The 16,587-nt window shown below is 38.0% G+C and overlaps 1 protein-coding gene across 1 annotated transcript; it reads left to right on the top strand.

Annotated features, from left to right (window-relative positions):
• The first annotated feature begins 148 nt into the window (after positions 1 to 148).
• Positions 149 to 14,407, top strand: LOC120420237 (putative vitellogenin receptor). Its single transcript, XM_039583225.2, has 4 exons — positions 149 to 389; positions 455 to 1,957; positions 4,505 to 6,634; positions 12,576 to 14,407. Exons 1-4 carry the CDS (start codon positions 167 to 169, stop codon positions 14,261 to 14,263), a joined length of 5,544 nt encoding a protein of 1,847 aa, XP_039439159.2. The 5' UTR covers positions 149 to 166; the 3' UTR covers positions 14,264 to 14,407.
• The last annotated feature ends 2,180 nt before the right edge of the window (positions 14,408 to 16,587 follow it).

The following is a 16,587-nucleotide window of genomic DNA, read 5'->3' as shown; positions in this document are numbered from 1 at the left end:
TAGTGTCGATTAGTTTTTTTTTTTTGTAATTATTTTTCTTGTGCGAAAATTGATCCCAAATTTTGGTTTTGGCCTTCAAACGTTTTTGCGAGGGTAAGCATCCGTCGATCAAGGTCACGCCGAACCTAACCTCAAACCGCTCTCTCAGGAAGGGCGAGGAGGAGACATGCGGTTGCGATTCGGCACTCGTGCCGCGGCGGCCGCCGCCGGGTTGATCCTGTTCTGCATGGTTAGTGGCAGGGTGGACGCGGCTCGCAAGCCCAAGGTACCGACGGTCAACGCCTGCTCGGAGGAGGAGTTCCCGTGCGACAACGGGTCCTGTGTGCCGAAGGCGTCCCGCTGCAACAACAGCCGGGACTGCTCGGACGGGAGCGACGAGGTCGGGTGTGGTGAGTTGGAGGATTGAGGAGTGTTGAAGAGATGGGACATAACCTCAACTTGGTTTTTTTTTCAGATTACTTTTTGTGCCGCAGTCCGCAGTGGTACCGCTGTAAACACGACAACGGTACCTGTATCAGCGCGTCGTTTTTGTGTGACAAGCACGACGACTGTCCGCTCGGGGATGACGAGGAGAACTGCGAGAACTTTGAGGTTCCGCACGTGCCGGTTCCGTGTAGCAAGTTCGAGTTTACCTGCACGGACAAGATGTGCATCCCGAAGGATCTGGTGTGTGATGGGACCAGGCACTGTTTGGACGGATCGGACGAGACGATTGGGTGCATGGACGTGGAGAACAAGTGCAAGGGCTTCCTGTGCAAGAACAAGCACTGCGTTCAGAGTCATGACTGGGTTTGTGACGGGGTTGACGATTGTGGAGACGGATCGGACGAGGAGAACTGCTTTATCGGGTGTACGCTGGAGCACGGGAAGTTCGAGTGTGCTGACAACAGTACTTGCGTGGATCTGAAGATGGTCTGCGATGGGAATGATGACTGCGGAGATCGGAGCGATGAAACGGGACTGTGCACGTCACGGGAGTGCGACAGTATGAGGTGTCCAGAGGGTTGTAAGAATACGCCGCACGGATCGGTCTGTCTGTGCAAGGCGGGGTTCGTGTTTGACCGGAAGTCGAAGCAGTGCGAGGACGTGAACGAGTGCGAGCGGTACGGACTGTGTTCGCAGGGCTGCGAGAATACTCCCGGCTCGTTTCGGTGCACTTGTGCCAGCAAGTTCAAACTGAGGAAGGACGGGAGAACGTGCGAGATCGCCGACTCCACGGAGGCGCTGCTGCTGTACACCACGCAAAAGTCCATCGGAGCGCTCTACCTCACGTCCAAGCACCAGTACTACGTGGCGAAGAACCTGTCCCAGGTGATCGGCGTCAGCTACGACGGAAGCTACGTCTACTGGACGGACATCTCGTTCAAGACGGAAGCGATCGAGCGCTCGCTGGAGGACGGCAGCAAGCGGGAACTCCTGCTCACATCCGGCTTGGCCTCGCCGGAAGATCTCGCCCTGGATTGGCTCACCGGCAACATCTACTTCAGCGACAGTGGCCACATGATGATCGCCGTCTGCTCCAACAACGGCCAGCACTGCTCCTCCCTGATCCAGGACACGCTCCACAAACCCCGCGGAATCGCACTCCTCCCCCAAAACGGAACCATGTTCTACTCCGACTGGGGCGACAAAGCGATGATCGGAACGGCCGGCATGGACGGCAAGAACCGCCGAGTCCTCATCGACGAGAACATCCACTGGCCGAACGGACTCAGCCTGGACTGGCCCAACGGGCGGCTCTACTGGGTCGACGCCAAGCTGAAGAAGATCGAGAGCGTCCGGCTGGACGGCACCCAGCGGACCACCGTCATCGGGGACGTGCTGAAGCACCCCTTCGCCATCTCCGTGTTCAACGATCGCATCTACTGGTCCGACTGGGACACCAAGAGCATCCAGTCGTGCGACAAGTTCAGCGGCAAGCAGCGCAAAACCGTCGTCCACGATCGGCAGATTTTCGGTAAATTGATTTATTTCTCATTCATTCACGGTTTAATTGTTTTTTTTAAGCTCTACCGGATCCGGCAACAATTTTGTTTGACGTTTGCGAGTGAGTCGAAAAAAGAAAACAAATCGCTTCGTGCCTCAGCAAATCTTGTGATTTGTGTACAGCGGCACGCGCTTTGTTTACCTTTTTTTCCATTTGTCAAACAAGAGTGGTTCTCAACGATTTTGTTAATCGACTTTTATTTGGATGATTCCTTATGTCAAAAAAAGTAATTTTGCATCATTAGTTTATTAATACAATTTTGGGGAGCTGGTCATACAAAATTAGTATTTAGTATTTTTGACGTAGGACTATGTCTCTCTTTACTATACTAGGGGCGACCAGTTTGAAATTTCAATCCCTTAAGATATAAGATTTCCATTTTTTTAAGTTTTTACTAAGTTTTTTGAGCTTTGAAAAATTCTTGGAAGAAAAGCACCTCTAAAAACTATTTTTTATAAGCTGAGAAAAGATGGTCCGATGTTAAAAATTGAAACTTTTAAGATCAAAATTTAATAGCTAAGCTTAACTTATGTAAAAATAGATATTTTCATATTCAGACCAAATTATAAATCGAAATATTTTTATTTGACAGATCAGAACATTTCGCTAAAGTTTAAATTTTTAACATCGAAAATCGGACTAAAACTTAAATTACAGCAAATTACAGGCTTATTTTGTGATGTGCTGATAGAAAACTCATTTCCATCGATTCGAATTCTTTGTGAGGCTGAATCTCAGAAACTAACTGTCCAATTTTCAAAAACCCAGAGGGAAAACAAAAGAAAATTTTCTCAGCCATTCAAAAATGTTTTAATACAGATTCAAAAAAATAACTGTTCATTTTATCAACAAAATTGTGAAGTTATTTCTGATGGCAAATTCGATTTGTCTTTTAAAAAAATTAAAAATATTTATTTGTCCAGATCTGATTTTTTTTTTTCAAAAAATCTTTTTTTCATGTACCATTTTTTTCGGATAAATCCTAATCAAAACCTACAACTTTACCGAAGACACCAAATCAATAAGAAAATCCATTCACAAGACACATAATTAAAAAAAATGTATGGGACGAACAAATAAAAGTTTAAAAAAACCAAAAGTTCAAAAAAAATCTTAAAATTCTCAAAAATCTTTAAAAAATTTCAAGAAAATTAAAAATTTTAATATTGTTTTAAGTTTTCAAGAATTAAAAAAAAAATTTGGAAAGATTATTTAATATTTAAAATTCTTAAAATTCCTCAAATCTTTAAAATTCTTAAAATTCTTAAAATTGTTAAAATTCTTAAAATTCTTAAAATTCCTCAAATCTTAAAAATTCTTAAAAATCTTAAAATTCTTAAAATTGTTAAAATTGTTAAAATTCTTAAAATTCTTAAAATTCTTAAAATTCTTAAAATTCTTAAAATTCTTAAAATTCTTAAAATTCTTAAAATTCTTAAAATTCTTAAAATTCTTAAAATTCTTAAAATTCTTAAAATTCTTAAAATTCTTAAAATTCTTAAAATTCTTAAAATTCTAAAAATTCTAAAAATTCTAAAAATTCTAAAAATTCTTAAAATTCTTAAAATTTTTAAAATTCTTAAAATTCTAAAAATTCTAAAAATTCTAAAAATTCTAAAAATTCTTAAAATTCTTAAAATTCTTAAAATTCTTAAAATTCTTAAAATTCTAAAAATTCTTAAAATTCTTAAAATTCTTAAAATTCTTAAAATTTTTAAAATTCTTAAAATTCTTAAAATTCTTAAAATTCTTAAAATTCTTAAAATTCTTAAAATTCTTAAAATTCTTAAAATTCTTAAAATTCTTAAAATTCTTAAAATTCTTAAAATTCTTAAAATTTTTAAAATTCTTAAAATTCTTAAAATTCTTAAAATTCTTAAAATTCTTAAAATTCTTGAAATTCTTAAAATTCTTAAAATTCTTAAAAATTCTTAAAATTCTTAAAATTCTTAAAATTCTTAAAATTCTTAAATATCTTAAAATTTTTAAAATTCTTAAAATTCTTAAAATTCTTCAAATTCTTCAAATTCTTCAAATTCTTAAAATTCTTAAAATTCTTAAAATTCTTAAAATTCTTAAAATTTTTAAAATTCTTTAAAGTTTTAAAATTCTTAAAATTCTTAAAATTCTTAAAATTCTTAAAATTCTTAAAATTCTTAAAATTCTTAAAATTCTTAAAATTCTTAAAATTCTAAAAATTCTTAAAATTCTTAAAATTCTTTTAAAAAATTAAAATACTTAAAGTTCTAAATTGATTCTAAAAATTGATGAAAAAAATCTTAAAAATTAAAAAATAAATAATTCTTGAAAAGTTTATTGTTTTTAAAATTACAAATTCTATAAATTCTTTAAAAAAATAATAAAAAAAATCAAATGCATAAAATTCTTAATTTTTTTAATGCACAAAAATCCCAAAATTTTTAAAATTGTGAAACAAAATTCAAAAGTCGTAGAAACTACTCAACTGTCAAACATGCGTTACCAAGCGTTACTAATCCACTCTCCCCCCTCCCACAGACGTCCACGTGTACCACTCATCGGTCCAACCGAAAGGCGACCACGCCTGCATCGGCAACTTCTGCTCCCACCTGTGCCTCCTGGCCCAAAACAACTCCTACTCGTGCGCCTGCCCGTACTCCATGGGCCTCAAGCCGGACAAGCACTCGTGCCGGGAGCTGATCAAGCGGCAGTTCCTCCTGCTCGGAGTCGCCAACTACCTCGTCCGGCTGGACATGCAGACGTTCGGGCGGCACGAGCTGAGCAAGGGCGACGCCTTCCAGTTCTTCATCAGCCGGATGGTGTTCAACTCGATCAACGGCGAACTGCTGGTCGCGGACAACGTGCAGAAGGCGATCTTCGCGGTTGATTTGAAGAGTAAGGCTTCGCGGAAGTTGATCGGGGACGGCATTGGGAACGTGTCGGCGATGGCGTTTGATTATTTGGGGAATAATTTGTACTGGGCGGACAGCGAGCGATCGACGGTGGAGGTGTACTCGCTGCAGAGTAAGAGCAGGGCGATCGTGCAGCATTATTTGGGGACGGAGGCGCCGATCGGGTTGGCGGTGATCCCGGAGATTGGGAAGATGTTTGTCGCGCTGCGATCGGTGAGTGGCCAGCATACGCACATCGATCGGCAGGATATGACGGGGAGAGGGCAGCACATGCACATTATCGAGCAGCGGCTGAGCGGGAATGGGAGCTTCCAGTTTGTGGTGGATCGGGACTTGAGGAGCGTGTTCTGGAACGACATGGGAAACAGCAGGATCGAGTTCACGAGTTATGAGGGCGATACGCGGCACCTGTTCCGGGAGTTTTTGCGGCTGCCGGTGTCGATCGCGATCGTTGGTGAGAACCTGTTCTGGACGTGCCTGCGGTCGAAGCGGCTGTACTGGTCGGACAAGCACAACCTAGGCGTGACGAAGAAGATCACCGTGGATCAGCCGCCGTACGGAGCGTTCCCGGACGAGATCGTGCTGCTGGCGACGCAACCGTTACAGCGGTACGATCACCCCTGTCAGAAGCAGAACGGAGGCTGCTCGCACATCTGCGTGGCCGCTGGAATGTACAGCGGTGCTTGCGTCTGCCCGACGGGGATGATCTTCCGGACGCCGAAGAACACCAGCTGCATTGACGCGATCGACTGCGAGTTCAAGTGCACCAGCGGAGAGTGCCTGACGATCAGCAAGCGGTGCAACGGGCACACGGACTGTGCGGACGGGTCGGACGAGAAGGGCTGCGAGCAGTCCGGTCCGAAGCCGGTCGAGTGTCGGTACGATCAGTTCGCTTGCGCAGACCGAAGCACCTGCATCACGCAGAAGCTACGCTGCGACAAGCACTACGACTGTCCGGATCGGTCCGACGAGAAGAACTGCGAGGGGTACGATCACGGCCGGGGCTGTCACGAGGATCAGCACGCCTGTCCGGACGGGTCGTGCATCGACGTGAACGCACTGTGCGACGGTTACAAGGACTGCGCAGACGGATCCGACGAGCAAAACTGCGCCGAGCTGAACAACGAAAAGCAGAACGCCACCACGTGCGGACCGCTGATGTTCCGATGCTCCTCAGGCCAATGCATTCCCAAGTGGTGGGAGTGCGACGGATCCCCAGACTGTACCGACGGATCCGACGAGCACGCCAAGTGCGGCAAGGTCGACTGCCGAACCGGCTTCACCAAGTGCGCCCTCGGTCACTGCATCGAAGACCGCCTCGTCTGCGACGGAAACAACGACTGCGGCGACAACTCGGACGAAGCCAACTGCACCGTAACCGCGGAACCCTGCGTCGGCCTCGAAGAGGACAACCCCACCAAGTTCCTCTGTCAACGATCCGGAAAGTGCCTCCCCATCGCCGTCCGCTGCAACGGAACGTCCGAGTGTCCGAACGGAGAGGACGAAGCCGGATGTAGCCAGTGCGGGTTGCACGACTTCCAGTGCAAGAGTGGCGCGTGCATCCGGAAGGAGTGGCAGTGTGACAAGGAGGTGGACTGCGATGACGGGTCGGACGAGGTGGACTGTGATGCGGTGAATGGGACGCGCACGGAGCAGCAGTTCCACGTGGCCTGCGGAGACGGCGCATTCGAGTGCAAGCCGGGCGTTTGCATCGAGATGAGCAAGGTGTGCGACGGGCGGAAGGACTGCAGTGATGGTGAGTTGAAATTTTGACAGATGCTTACCTTGTGGTTGAGTGACGTTTAACAAAATTTGATAAAATTGGATTCAATGACAATCAATCTAAGGTAACACAAAATGTTTTGTTTTCCTTCTCAACTGACAGATGCTTACCTTGTAGATTCGTGACCTTGAACTGACAACGTCAGAATTATTTTAATAAAATTATAATTCGAATAAATTAAGATTCCTACATTCAAAGAATTTTAAATTCTGAAATTATAAAAAAAGTCTATAATTTAAAAAAAAATCAAAATTTACATTTTTTTGTCTTTGAAACCCTAAAATTTTAAAATAACAAAAATTAATTTTTTTAAGATCTGAAGTTTCAAAAATCTAAAATTCTAAATTTTAAAAATTCTATCATTTTTATATTCACTCCAAAATCGTTAAATTTCTCAATTTCTACCATTCTACCAATTTTAGAAACGTATTATTTGAATTTCAGAGTATCAGAATTTTCGATAGTAAAAATTTCTGAATTTTTGGTTTTTAGAATTAAGAAGTTTATGAATTTATGTATTTTTAAATTTACAAATAAAAATACTTAAATTCTTAAACTTTTTACATTCTAAAACCCAAAGTTATGAAATTCTGAGCATTCTGACACACAAAAAATTGAAAAAAAAATACATTTTAAAAAATTCGAAAACTTCAAAATTTCTAAATTTTAATATCAAAAAATTCTAAAACCAGCAGATTAAAAATAATCTAAAACTCTAAAACCCGATAATATTTTTTTTAATTTACGAATTCTTCCATTTTAAAATTCAAAATTTCTAAAATTATCAAATTCTGAAATTTAATATTAGAAAATTCTTAAAATCTGAGACTTAAAATTCTTAAGTTCCAAAATTTTTTGTCCCTAGTTCCAATTCAGATCAAGAGGTAGGAAGGAAAAAACAAATTTCAACTATAATTTTCAAAATGTTGTTACAAAAAGTATCCGAAAATGTTTTATACATTATTATAATCTTAATACTATAACAAAATCTAAATATTTTGATAAGTAATTTTTCTGAAGTTTAATCCCGTAATTTCAAAATTATGAATAAAAATTCAAAAATAATGTTTTTTGTGCATTTTTAATAAAATAAAGACTTTTTAATCTTTTCTAAATGTTGTTATCTTCCTGAGACTCAGGTCGAAAAAAGGCGTAAAAGTAAAGGTTTTTTTTGCATAAATTTATTTAAAATAAGTAATTTTTTGACAGTGGCAAAACTGTCATAATGAACAAAGCATTTTGTGATAATTTTCATTTAAAAATTTATAAATTAGGTTTGCAATTTTGTTTTATACTGAAAATTCAAAACAATAATTTAGCTAGCTTTGAGCAGTTAAAAATATAAAGTAAGAAAAATCAGAGAATAATTAAAAGAAGTGTTTTTTTAATACGTAAAAAAATATTTTTGGACCCCCTCCCTCCCTTCCTCCCTCGTAACAAAATTTCCATACAAATTTTGTTTTGCCTTTGACACTCCCTCCGACCAACTGCGTTACGTAATCAAAGAAAGCTCCTGAACAAAAAATTCAATAATCAAAAATTCAAATATTTGTGTAAAGAAAATAAATTAATACAATAAAAAATTAAGAACTGCATATGGGTCATTCCACCTGAAGTGTGCAAGAAAAAATGCAAATTTGAAAATTACCATCTCCGATTCTGCTCAAATTTGGCAGAGCTGTTGAGACTATCAAAACATGCAAAAATCCCGAATTTCATCCAAATCGGACCACCCCCTCCATTTTTGTACCCTCCCAAAAAATCGACTTTTTGGCGATTTTTGAGCGAAACCCCTATCTTCAAACGACGATAACTTAGGAACCACAAATCTTAGAGGGTCGGTCTTAGACTCAATTTTGAAGGAAATTGGACGTAGAATTCATTTCCGTTATCAAAATTTGGTTATTTAAAATATTTTTTCTACCTGTATTGCGCAATTGAAAACTTTAAATGGCCGTATCTCAAAACAGCCCTATTTATTTTTTAAATTTGACCTCACCATCGTATTCCCCGGCCAATTTTACATAAGAATCACTTATCGACAGAAAGGAATATGTTTCGTTCCAGAGATATCGAATTTTCAAGTTTTGAGTATTTGAAATTACCTAAATTAACTACACTCGCCGCATATGCTAGAAGCACTCGGGCGCGCTGATCAATAACTGCTACCTGGTTATTTATTGAAATAAGATTTCATCCCAATTAATCATTAGAAAATTAGGAAACTGCTGTATTAATCTTAAATTTAAAAAAATAGTATACGGTGAATTTATGTGCTAGCCCACAGGACAGCGCAAGAACGACACGCAATACAGGGCAGAATGGAATTCCCGCTGAGCTAGCAGGAAATTGAAATTGATCTTGTAAGTAACACTAAAGAAAAAGTTTACGATACATTATCGTGTTAAAAATTATGAATTAACATGAATAAAACTCTCGTGAAGCATGATTAAGCAAGAGGATTTCTGGAAAGTATAAAACTGAAAAATGTAAGAAAATCACAAAGATTAATCGGATTTATTATCTGATTAAGATCAAATTAAGTGGTGTTGATTTCGACACCGTCCTAACAATTATCTTTTTTTTTTGTCAATCATTTCGAAATCTTGGAAGACGATACAGCTGCTGTCCACATGTATCAGAAGTATATGGTTTCGTTTTTGAAATTAAATGTACCAGAATTGAAAAAAAAATCATCAATTATTCAGATGAAACTGGCTCACAATATAAAAATCGGTTTAATATGATTTTGCTCAATCTTTCAAACCGTAAGGCAGATTTTGGGGTTTATTGCTGAATGGCACTATTTTGCTACCGCACATGGCAAAAGCTCTAGAGCCCATTAGAATTATTTCATCTACTACATCCAGCTCTACATTTTTTCTTGCTTCAAATAAAAGAAATAATTTGATAAAGTGGGAAGAAATGATTAATTAGGAAAAATATGAAAACAATAGAAAAATGTTATTTTTTTTAATTGTGTTGTAAAAACGTTGTAGCATTTGCAAATAAATATTAAAAGTTCAAATTTTACCTAATATGGTTCAATAACGCTGAGATCAGGAAAAACAGTGCGTTCAAAATTACCCAATAAATATTCCTTAAACAAAAAATAGATTGTTCAATGTATTGATTATCTCAAAATCGTATAAAATTATAAAAATAATTCATCTTACATAACACCAGGTAGTAATTACTGATCAGCGCGCCCGAGTGCTTCTAGCATATGCGGCGAGTATAGCTAATTTAGGTATTTTCAAATACTCAAAACATGAAAATTCGATATCTCTGGAACAAAACATATTCCTTTCTGTCGATAAGTGATTCTTATGTAAAATTGGACGGGAAATACGATGGTGAGGTCAAATTTAAAAAATAAATAGGGCTGTTTTGAGATACGGCCATTTAAAGTTTTCAATTGCGCAATACAGGTAGAAAAAATATTTTAAATAACCAAATTTTGATAACGGAAATGAATTCTACGTCCAATTTCCTTCAAAATTGAGTCTAAGACCGACCCTCTAAGATTTGTGGTTCCTAAGTTATCGTCGTTTGAAGATAGGGGTTTCGCTCAAAAATCGCCAAAAAGTCGATTTTTTGGGAGGGTACAAAAATGGAGGGGGTGGTTCGATTTGGATGAAATTCGGGATTTTTGCATGTTTTGATAGTCTCAACAGCTCTGCCAAATTTGAGCAGAATCGGAGATGGTAATTTTCAAATGCTGTTCCGCTTCAGATGGAATGACCCATATATTAATACAATCACAAATCTTAAATGTTTGATTGAAACCTGAAATATTTAAATTTAAACAGTTCAAGAATTTTTTTTATAAAAACATTACACTTAAATATTAAAAATTCCTATTTTGCAAAATTCATAAATTCTAAACTCCAAAATAAAAAAAAACTGAAAAAAAGAAATCCTGGAAATGCCATTTTTTCTAATTTTTTTTTCTGAAAAATCACAAAAGTTTTTTTTTTAAAAAAGCTCTTCTGAAATTATTTAAAAAAAATATAAATTTAATTATTTCTAACATTTTTAAAACATTCTTACATTGTTTTATCTCCTTAAATTTTTCTAAAATAATTCCAAAATATCCCAATTTTTTTGTCATTCTGGTTAAAATCATTATATTTTTCAATTTTTTTCAAACATTCTTCGATTATGTTTCTAAATTCTTCATGATTCTCCGTTCTTTTTGTTTAATTTGATAGCATTCTTCTTGTGTTTTTTTAAAGGTCCCAATAACCACAATTTTATTATTATTGTTTCCGTTAATTTTCATTATTATTTTTTTATGAATTTTTTGGCAAAATGTCACTTCGGATAATCGAACCAAAAAAAAAATATTTTTGATTGTCGAGCTTAAGTATCCCCTAAAATGCTCTTAAAAGTGATTTAGAATTTTTAAATCCAAGATGGCGGCCAAAATGGTGGTGATGAAATATTTAAATAATGCATTTTTTATTAATTTGGCAATCAACCATTCAAATTTAACAAAAACTGGATCGCAGAATTCGAATTTGAACTAAAAAGTATGAAAATGGAAAAAAAACCTAAATAACGATTATCCGAAATCCCAAACAAACCTTCGGATAATCGAGTCTAGACTGTATTTATGAATAAGCTGGCAAACACAAAAAAATAATATCTGTTTTTTGGAATTAAAAAAAAAAAAAATAAAATGGTTTTATCATCCTTCTCACTTTCATTTTATTTTCTTTCTTATTATCATTTGTCCTTTTTTGTCCTTTTTTCTTCGTCTTTTAAAAAACTTCTAAGAAAATGTAATATTCTATCATTTTATAATTTCTATATTTTTTTTAATTATTCAAACGCTGCTGTAAAATTTCTAAAATTATTGTCAAGTTTTTCCAAAATTTTTGTTCTTTTCCATGCCTTGCATTTACCAAAATGCTATTGAAATTCTTGAATAAGTGTAATTCTATTAAGAAACTTCTTAAATTTTTCAGCAACTCTTCGAATATTTTGAAATTTTTCCGCTTTTATTTTAATTTTTTTTTTTTTGTAAAATACTGGATTCTTATATTTACGATTTCTGCATTTTTATATATTTTTTAAATCAAAATGTTTTGAATCGATCTCCTTATTTAAAAGTGACATTGTTTCTAATTTTCTTTTATTTATTTTTTCTAAAATTCTGCAATTCAAGGTTGTAGGCTATTTCAAATATTTTCCAAAGTTAACACAGAACAACATTTGTTTTGATAGTAAGTGTGAGTCCCGTGTAAAAAAAATGACAGTTCGTCACTTTTAAGTTTAACTGTGTCTAAAAAAGTAAAATGTGTCAAACGAAAAAGTTACCAAAAATCGGAGGTTCAGTGTATCTTAGGTCAGTGTATTTTAAGTTTTAACCTTGGTTCTAACAAAAATAAAAATTTATCGAAAAAAAAAATTTGCGGTTCTGTGCATCGAAGTTTAAAAAAAATCAACATATCAACGCAGAAAAATGCATTTTTAATAGTTTTCAGGTTACGTCTAATTTAAATAAAATGTTGAAGTTTTTTTGTCCCCACCGGCTTTGCTTCAATTCTTTTATTTATTTTTTTAATAAAATTCAAAAGCTTTAAATTCAAATTTTCAATCCTCGACTTTTTTTTTATTAGGTCCTATAAACATATGAAAGGAATTCTTCTGAAATTTTCTCAATTTTAAATTCTTCTAAAATTCTAATATTTTAAAAACTCAAAATCTTTCGAATAATAAAAAAAAGTTCTTTTGAAAATTATGTAATTCTTCAAGATTTTGCATTAATAAATGTTAATTCTGCTTATATTTTTCTAAAATTATACCAAATTAAAAAGAAAAGATTTTAGATTTCAAAATTAATGTGCAGCATCTGTCAAACACCCCAGTGAAAAAAAAAATCTCTAACTCTAACCTTCATTTCCAGGCAAAGACGAAGGCAAGGCCTGCTCGACCGCTTGCGCCAAATCGCCGTGCGAGCAAAAGTGCCTGCCCACGCCGAACGGCGCGATCTGCGAGTGCCGCAACGGGTTCACGCTGGCCGGCAACCGGAAGTCCTGCCAGGACGTGGACGAGTGCGCCGAGGGAACTCCGTGCGCCCAGCAGTGCAGCAATACGCGGGGGTCGTTCCGGTGCGCGTGTCAGCCGGGCTTTATGCTGCGCTCGGACAAGGTGTCCTGCAAGGCGGTTGGCCCGAGCCGGTACGTGCTTTATACGTCGTTCGATCAGATCCGGAAGTTGGAGGTGAATCCGCCGTCGATCCGGGTGCTGCTGCAGAGCAATGGGTCGAGGGTGTTGAGCTTGGCGGTGGATGTGAGGAGGGAGGCGTTGTACTGGATCGATGAGTACGCTCCGGTTGTTTACAGGCATGACTTGGCGAAGAATGCTTCGTTTGTGCTGAGGAACGTTGGCCATCCGACGCAGTTGGCGGTGGATTGGATAACTGGGAATGTGTACTTGTACGATGTGAAGTCTGCGTCGATCAAGTTGTGTTCGTTTGAGCGGCAGGTCTGCGTGAGGGTCATCAAGTTTTCGTCGCAGGTGTTCATCAAAGCGCTTGCCGTTGATCCGGTGAACCATTCGTTGTTCTACTCGTTGATGCACTACTGGATCTTTGAGGTGCCGCACTCGATCGTGTACCGGGCGAACCTGGACGGATCGCATCAGCAGGTCGTAGTGATGAACGTGTCGCACGTGACTTCCCTTGAGTGTGACCCGGAGAACCGGATGCTCTACATGACGGACGCCACCACCAAGTCGCTGTTCAAGGTGGATTACGAGGGTAACCAGGTGACCCGGGTCAACTTGGGCGCCCAAAGCACCGAGGCGTTGAGCCTCCCCATCGGGATGACCCTGTACGAGAACCAGCTCCTCATCCTGAACATGGCCTCCTCCACCGTCGGCCAGTGCAAACTGTACGGCGACTTTGCCTGCAAGCTGCTCCAACTCAACGTGCACAACTCGAACCACCTGCTAGTCGTGCAGGAGTCCCGCCAACCCATGATCACCAACAACTGCGAACGCGCCAACTGCAGCGTAGTCTGCGTCCCCGCCGAACTCGGCCCCAAGTGCATCTGCTACGAAGGCGAAACCGTCCGCGAGGGCGACCAATGCCCCCGAAAACCCAACGACGACAACGAAACTCCCCTCGTCACCCACCCCCTAGAATCCCTCCACGAACCCTCAACCAGCCCCCCCTCAGACTCCACCGCCTCCACCATCTGGCACGTCCTGTTCGGCCTCACCACCCTCACCCTCGTCGTCGGTTCCCTCGCGTACGTCTACCGGCGCCGCTTCCAGCACAAGTTCAACGTCGGCATGCACTTCCACAACCCGGAACTGTCCACGATCGACGCCTCCGAGGTGAAGATGTTCCAGGGCGCGCCCCAGATCCACCACACGGCCACGCACACCGAACTGACGCTGGAAACGCCACCGGCCATTCCACCCGGATCGATGGCGACGACGGGTTCCGGCGGAGATGGGTTGGCGGCGACCAGCCGGGACGTGACCACGACCGCGCTCGAGCTCGAGAACATGTCCGACGCGGACTCGATGAAGGACGCGTACGACTGCGGGTACGGCGACGATCAGCGGCAGCGACTGATCATGTAGGTTTGTCTTTTCGATTTTTTCGGAGATGATTTAGGAATTCGTCTTCGGTTTGTAGGTTTGTAGGTACTAGTTGTGAAATAGTATTTTTTGTTAATTGATTAATTGTTTAATCGTACGTAATAAAGTTGTTTACTGTTAGAACTACTGGTTGGACTATGAAAATCTTCCGTGTCAAAAGTAAACATTGCTAGCTGTCACTACACGCTCAAGGAAGAACTACTCCCTGTTGGGTTATTGTTACACGGTCAACATTGTTCCTTGTTGTGGTTATAGCAACGACTGAGTCTTCCTCTCCAAGGTAGGTTTTATCCAAGGTAGGTAGATTAAGCGGTTTTTTTTCGGCTGTCAAAAAATAGTTAGCACGAAAATCGGATTTCATATGGAGATTTTCAGAATGTGATTATTTTTTTGTAGGGTTCTTAAGCAAGCCTAGCTGAACCGCTTCTGTACAAAAAATATTCAGAAAAACTCAAAACATTTTTGAATTAACTCAAACATGTTAAAAATGATTTTAAACGCAAGGAAATGCACTTTAAATTGTTTTTAGCCGATTCCACTATTAAAATCATTGAAGTTTCTCAAAAAAAAAAACAAGTTTTGCCCCTTGATTTTTCAGACCGTTTTTGAAAGATGGGGAGACAAAAACTTTGAAAAATATTGGTAACAGCCTAACTTAAGAAAAAACAATAATCAAGACTTTCAAAATTCTGAGCTTTTAAAATTCTAAATCAAAAACTAAAATTTTCATGCAAAAAAACGAAAATTAAATTAAAAAATTGTAAATAATTTAAATGTTCCAAAAAATAAACAAAAAATTAAAATTTGAAAAGCTCAAAAAAATAAAGATCTGAAAAAAATTAAAAATTTACTTCAAAAAATAAAAATAAAAAAAACTATAAAAATTAAAAATTAAAGTTTTGAATTTTTTTAAAATATAACAAAATTGCAAAGTTTAACAGAAATCTGAAAGTTTGCAAAATAATATGCTACTCATGTTCTAAAATGTTGATAGCCTTATTAATTATTTTTTTCACGGATTTTTAATTGGGTCCTAAAATGAAGCTTAGATTGCTGATATTTTTGTTCACAGCGATAAAGCTTATTTTTCTGAGTACAATGACCCTATGTAGGACCACAAAGAGTTTAAAATGGATTTTTAAATCAATTTTTAAAAATTAACCTAGCGGTCCTTCTTGACAGAAAAGCTCTTACTTGACAGCTCGTTCCAAGGGGACCATAGTTGATCCATCGAAAAAATGTTGTCTTGTAATTTTTTTTTTTTTTGCTTTTAAATGAAAAAAAAGTGATCAGAAAGGGTTTTTAATCGTGTTTTTTACCGTTGTACATAAAAATTTACATAGGGCTTTAGTACCCAACTACTAGAATCAAACCATGAAAAAAGATGCTAATTAAAAAAAAACCTTACCTAAAAATCTTTAAATTTTCTATTATGTTTTTTTTTATTTTGCTTGACAGAAATATGGAAGAAATAACACCATAAAATAGTAGCAAAAACTCATAACTTCTAAAAAATTAAAAAAAAAAACAAAACTAAAAATCTAAATCAAAACCTTAATGTTTGTAAATTGAAAATTTCATAATTCTTGAATTCTGAACATATTTTTTTAATCTGTGCATCTTAAAATGTAGCATGCTTCAATTCTTTAAGACGACGATGAAGACATAAAAGTTTTTTTAATTTTAAAAAATCTCAAGACTTCCAATTTTTTAGATGTCAAAAAAATTAAAATTAGCTTAAAAAAATTTAATTCAAAAAATTATAAAAATCTAACATATTTTTTTATTTAAAAGATCTTAAAATTTCAAATATTCAAAATTTTGTTTTTAAAAAATCTAAAAGTTTCATCTAAAAGTTAGTGTGCGTGCGTACTAACGCGGTGTTGTACTTCGGCCGGTCCGTCGAATTTACTCGCGAATCCGTGGTTATCCGGTTTACCGCGACGTGAAGTTCCCGTCAGCAGGTGTTGGAACCTATAGTGAAGCGGTGCAAAACAAAATCCGCGTCCAGCGATCGCGAAATCGCCAATATTTCGCACGAAAAATTGGTCGATCTTGCGGTTCAGATCTGGCCAAACAAGTGAACAATAAAGTGCTCCCCGGCAACAAGAAGCTCGTCGTCGTCGTCGTCGTCTTCGTTCCTTCGCATCGCGGTAGTGTTGTGTGATCGTACCGTCGTCGTCACGAACGGTCTGCGTGTGGTGTTGCTTGGAAGTGTGGAAGAGTTTTGGAAGGCGCACAGTGGGTCGGAGTGAAATAGTAGTGCGACAAAAAATCGGCAAAAAGTTTTTTATTGTAAAAATTAA

The sequence above is a fragment of the Culex pipiens genome, chromosome 1 (genome assembly GCF_016801865.2).
Source record: "Culex pipiens pallens isolate TS chromosome 1, TS_CPP_V2, whole genome shotgun sequence".
Taxonomy (NCBI): Eukaryota; Metazoa; Arthropoda; class Insecta; order Diptera; family Culicidae; genus Culex; species Culex pipiens.
The sequence above is the reverse complement of the archived record's forward strand: the minus strand, read 5'-3'. Positions and strand labels throughout refer to the sequence as shown.